A 6,000-nucleotide genomic window follows, 5' to 3' on the forward strand; every position below is an offset into this window, starting at 1 on the left:
GGGGGCGTGGCCAATGTTGCGGTCACTGACCAAGTATTTTAGAGGCCTTCCTGTTGGCCGCAGTGACATTGTAGCTGTTTCAAAACACATTTCCTGCAATTCTACACATTTTGCCATGTCAGAGAAAATGTTGAAATTTTAGCTTATTCCCTGAAATTCTACTAGGGCTGTCCCTGACAACAAAAATATATTGGTTGACCAAGAGTGGTCTGTTCTTTTTACCAATTGATTGATCAGAATTTTAAGGCCAGCATTTTTCAATATAGACATACAAGTACCCTATGTGTTTTAATCAAATCAACTATGTGCACTGAGCTTGTCTGATGCTTTAAGCACACTGTTTGATTAAATAATTAAGATACACTAATGACTCAAAAGGGAGCCAGATCAAGATGGCCAGAAGAAAAAAAACTTCTTCCCGAACCACCACCTCCCGCTTCCCTTTGTAGATGCCGGTAATACGCTACACCAGGGGCCGGCAACCTTTTTCATGTCGAGTGCTAATTTATCTTACCATTTCTACCGATTTGCATGCCAGGTATGATTTTCATATGCATATTTCTATGGAACAGTTTCATAGTCTTCGTATCGCAGAATCATTGTCATCTGGTTAATGTAAACTATAGAAATCTACATTTAAAATGATACAAATCTAAAAGTAACAACTATGTAAAAATAGCCTACATAAAGCCAACAAATAAAATCAAGGTATTTTATGACAAATAGATGTATTATCATTCTGTTTGGGTGTGCCTGGCAGGGCCTGGCTCCACAGTGGGTGGGCCTGTGTCCACCCAGGCCAACGCCCCTCCACTGGATCAGAGAATTACATTTTTCACTTTCTTGCCAAGTGGTTATTGAAAGGGAGAGAGCTGAAAATATTTAAATATATTGTTTTTACGTCCATTGAGAATGACAGACTTTGTTTACTTGCTGTTTGAGGTGAAAAAAAGTACTTTGAGAAGCTACAAAGCTCATTAATGGTGGTGAGTTAAGACAATCAGAAATACTATCAGACATCCCCAAATGGGCACATTTTATCGGCCTACATTTGTGCGCAGGCCAGGTAGCCTAGGCCTACTTCTACGCGTAATCAGGTGCACATCCTTACTTCCTTAAAAGACAATGAATAAATTAACAACTCGTAAATGGAATGAAATAAAACAAAACGTGTAACATAGGTTGTGAGCTCTGCAAACTGTGTCCAGTCCAACAATAATAAAGGTAAATGACTGGAATAATAATATATTAAATGGATTAACAAAAATTAACTTAACCAAACAAACATTGTACATTAGAAATTATGTGAATTAACGGTAAGTATTCTACTGGTGATATATGTAATGGGGAATTGATAGATGCTGACAATCAAAGGGCAAACAATTCACACAATGAAGTTATGAAACAATGAATGTGCACAAAGTGGCGGGAGAAAGCTCATTTTGGAGAGAGAAGTGCCTTGTGCATCTTAGCCACACTCCCCTTCTTATTGGACTGTGCCATCCCCGCAGCCTCCGCAATGGTTTAGTCCACTGGGACGGGATAATCAGACGGGTGTCTCCTGTGCCATGAAAAAAAGTATATATTTGATACTTCTTGACAAAAAAAATCGGTCGACCAACAGCCTATCAACCAAACAATCGACCAGTTGACTACCTGGGGTCAGCCCTAAATTCAACACCTTTTCCTCACCGTAATGTATTTAAAAAATAAGAAGAATAATAACACTTGAATATTACCTTCTCTGTTGTCTTCTCCCTGCACCTTACAATGTTTATTGTATTGTTGCATTTATTTGATCCTTGTATGATTACTGTGTATGCCATTCTTATGAGCTTTTCAACATTTTGTGTCAATTGAATTTGACCACTTTATGGGCCAAGTCCATTTCATGTGAAGTGGAGAAGCATATCAGTTCAATATTTTTTTAATGAAATTTGTCAGACGTGTGCCACATTCAAATTCAGTAAGGATTTGTGCCATTTATTTCCTCTGTGCTGCGTCTCGTTCTCCTTCCCTGGCAGGGCCATTTTGTAGCTTAGGGCTGTTCTTTGCCACATCCTCATTGGATGAGATCTCTAGGGGACTGGGAACCTGAAAGGAAGAGCAAGTTCAAAAATAAAAAGATCCTTCCCCAGTCTCTCACTTATTTAGATTATGCCGACCCAAGAGCACCATAGAAACATCCTAATTATCTCCTCTTTAGAAACAAACAAACTGAACACCGAGTCTACGCCTGGTTGTGTCTGCGCACGATCTTCTGAAAAGGGTCCGGCCTATGTGCCAAATAGATATGGAAGCAGTCTGTGTGACCTACTTTCATTTCCCCTGTAATAATTAAATCTAACATTCAATAATTAAATCTAACTTTCAAAAACGTGTTAAAATGGGTTTTGATGATATTTGCATTCTGATAGCGCTTGACAAATCGGTTTGGTAAAACCTGAAATAAGACCAGCATTTACTGGCAATTCAAATCATTTACCATCAATTTAAAAGTGCTTACCATCCATCAGTTGCAAGTGTGGCAGCTCTGCCTCTTCTGATGTTGGCATTCAAGTATGACTGGGCAATATTCATTTTGTTACCATCAAACCTATTCAGCCTACATCTAGGAAAGTTAAACCTTTTGGAAATAAATGCAAATATGATGAAGGTTACTAATGTAAGCAAAGTCTATTTTTGAATAGCTTAAGGTTACAGAATACGCTACAATCAGATCATGCTTTAACTCAAAAATGTTTCTCTGTAACTTCGCGGAAAATGGGCAGGGCGGTCTGAAGGTGCCCAGACTGAGGTTTTGGTGTAGAATTTGGTTTTCGGTCGTTTTCTCCCAACTCCACACCCTGGCATGTTCTCTTTGTTAACTTTGGCACGGCAGAATTTGTAATCTGGGATTGGTATTGATTAACCCTCAACATGATAGAAGTAAATAAAATACAAAGGGAAGACAAGCCAGACCTCCCAATGTACACCAGTGATCACTGCATTTGTCTGCCTTTTGGTACCTATATACTGTAGCACAGCATTGCTTTTCTTTCTTCGCAATGATTTCTCATGGCTTAGTGAGATTGGCTACGCCAGCTGGACTCTAGCGTTAGCTCTCCACAGGTATTCCATGCCTCCTGCAGTTTGCGTTTGAATAGAGATGTGGGTGGAAGGGTCGTTTAAGGCCTCAGATGTATTGCTTATCAGGGCAGGATGCAGGACTGGATTATGTCTGCAGCTGGGTACTCCTAGGGAGACCTTGATTTTGAGTTGTGTGATTGAGAAGACTGTGCCTCTGGACTGTAGGGAACATGGCAGTAGTTTGGAATACCTAGATGCATTTACCTATCCCTAAACCAAGTGATGTCGAGAGACTTTCCTATTCCATGTGCGATGTGGAAGTCTCTTGGCACGGTTATATAGTGTAGTGTGTGCTGTCGCTTTGGTGATTCACCGTATTTAACCTCACCACACTCATGATGACATCAATTAAGTCAAGGGCACACCCAACATGAGCTCAAAGTCAGAAAGTAAACAATAAGAATAGGTATACTATTCATTCATACAAGCAAAGATTTCAAGAAATTCCACCTAAAAACAGAGTTTATTGAAATGTAATGTAGATTCAGTTATGTTGCTTATGATTACTAAATGTTTTATTCACATATCTAATAGGACTTGTGTAGGTGGAAGGAATATCTAGATGGAGTTTGTTGTTGATATCTACTGACCTCTGTTTGTGGATGTGGGTCACCAGGTGCGGAGGATGTGGTGATGGCTTTTTCACGACAAGAAACCGAAGACCGGCGGCAGTGACCCTGGGGCACTCCCTCATCGTCTACGGCAACCCAAACTCCACCGACCGACATAACACTGTTGAGTTTCTGGGGAGCGGATGGGCACCTGTGATGGATGGAAGGAGGGTGGGAAGGAGCACTGGGTGTTGGTTACCTTTCTCTCTCCCCCTCCCTTTCATCCAGCCTCCTTCCCATTCAAACGGATACACCATTGCCCCAGCCACAGTAGGTATGCATTACCATGGGTTAGGGCCTTGGTGTCGAGCAAGTCGATGAAAACACTTACAAATTGTGTGAATGCAAACCTTGTCTTTTTGTGTCTCTTTATTATTTTTTTTTTAAAGGGCAGTATTGTTTCGTATCTGCTCTACTCAATGGTAGAACTGACCAAGGACATAATTTTTCCGTCAAATGAAAGAGAAGCGTGAGTGTTTTAACTAATGACCTTGCGGGAAGATAATTCATTACTTTCTTTTGTTGATTTTTTTTTAACTGTACACAGGGTCCCTGTAGGTGGAAAGGTTAAAAACGTGTTTAATGGTTTTCATATTCTTTCAAACCAATTGTACTTCTTCCTGCTTATTGTTGATTTGAACAATAGGCTGTTGAGATGTCAACTTGGCTTCCCATTCGGGACATTAGAATCAATGACACTAGCACAAACACACACAGTATACATAGGTGCAGATGGCCTTTCCCCAAGCAAACAAGGTCTTGGGGTTATTGTGAAATTATATAACCTTTTTTATTGTACAGATATTAGAGGGAAAAAAATACAATAATAATGAATTGATTGTGCCAATTATTATTTTATTTTTTTTATCTGTAAAATAAATGTGACATTATGATTTTTAAAAGTTGACTGACGAGGGACATAGCATAGTTCTAATTTATTATTGATAGAATTGACTCTCTCCCAAACTATTGTTTAGAAAAAAAATCATCATTAGAAGAAAGTCTACACGGATCGAAACGCCTAATCTTATCAAAAGTATCCAAGAGCATAATCTTGTCACTCTTTAGATTGGACAAAGGTTACTCTTGACTCACACTAATGTAATTATATCAACTTGAACCACATCCATGGAGCTACTAGAAACATGGTGAATACTCGCAAAAGGAACTACAGTGTTTTTACTGCCTCATACCCTTCAGCAATTGACACGCTGTAAACAAAACTCATCCGTTTTCTGTGTTCGTTGATTGCAACTGGAATCTTTCAATTCAATTGAATATTTGTAGGTTTTTTTCAATCCGACTCAGTTTTTTTTGTAGTAACATACTCTATATTTAATGTGTGTAAGTACTTTTTGTTAACTCGCTTAACTTAAACAATTGTGACTTGATGTTTTGAAACCAAGCATGCCTGCCTTGTGGTTAACAGTGTACATTTTAAGTAGATCTGGGAGGGTCTTGAAAGCCGTGCCACAATGACCATTGCTTGTACATTCTCAAAGTTTATGGACGCTACTAGCTCTTTAAAAAACATTTTAGAAAAATAGTCAGCTATTTAAAAAAAAAAAAAAAAAAAAAAAGTGTCATCCATGTTATCCTGTTGGCAATAATTTCAGGATCAAATTTCCTCAGCGATCATGGCTACATACATCGCCAACAAATAGTTACAGTATCCGCCTATGACAAAAGTTTGTCCTTTTTAATGTTTACTCTTGTTTTAAAACTTTCTTGAACCTAATTTCTCTGTGCATTGTTTTGCTTTCATCTTAAAGACAACAATGTAAAGGTATCTTAGTATATACTATACCTGTCATAGTTGACCAACAGCCTTCATTTTTAATCTTTGTGTGTGCGTGTGAGTGCGTGCATGCATGTGATTTCCTCTGTTCAAAAATTCTACAAATCAGATTTTTCAGCATGCTGTTCAGTATGACTAGAGCTGTGTATCTTTCAATGTGATGACCTGTCTTTGCCTAGTTGTCGTTTGAGTTATTTTGTGTTGCCTTTGTATTTCTCTGTTGACATCGATTAGTTGGTTCTTGCTGTATGGCTGCTGACTAAATGCTTCCAAATCCTATACCAACTGAACCATTAAAGGAATTTTAAAAAACGAAGACTTATTTCATCTCATCAGTGCAGACATTGTTTTGTGAACACTACCTTTAGTAGCGCTCTGCCCACATATCACCTTTCAGTCTATGAAATTAGGCAGGAGATTTACCTATTTCCTTTCGGTGATGAGAAAGTGGGAGTAGGGTGA

The 6,000-nt window shown here is 38.7% G+C and overlaps 1 protein-coding gene across 1 annotated transcript in view; it reads left to right on the forward strand.

Moving 5' to 3' along the window:
* ctnnbip1 (catenin, beta interacting protein 1) overlaps nt 1–5,321 on the forward strand; it is a 29,077-nt gene extending 23,756 nt beyond the window's left edge. The window contains exon 4 of the mRNA XM_039008260.1: nt 3,746–5,321. Coding sequence (XP_038864188.1) covers nt 3,746–3,804 — 59 coding nt within the window. The 3' untranslated portion in view covers nt 3,805–5,321. The remainder of the gene's footprint in view (nt 1–3,745) is intronic.
* Nucleotides 5,322–6,000: the final 679 nt, after the last annotated feature.

Source organism: Salvelinus namaycush, chromosome 14 (genome assembly GCF_016432855.1).
Source record: "Salvelinus namaycush isolate Seneca chromosome 14, SaNama_1.0, whole genome shotgun sequence".
NCBI lineage: Eukaryota > Metazoa > Chordata > Actinopteri > Salmoniformes > Salmonidae > Salvelinus > Salvelinus namaycush.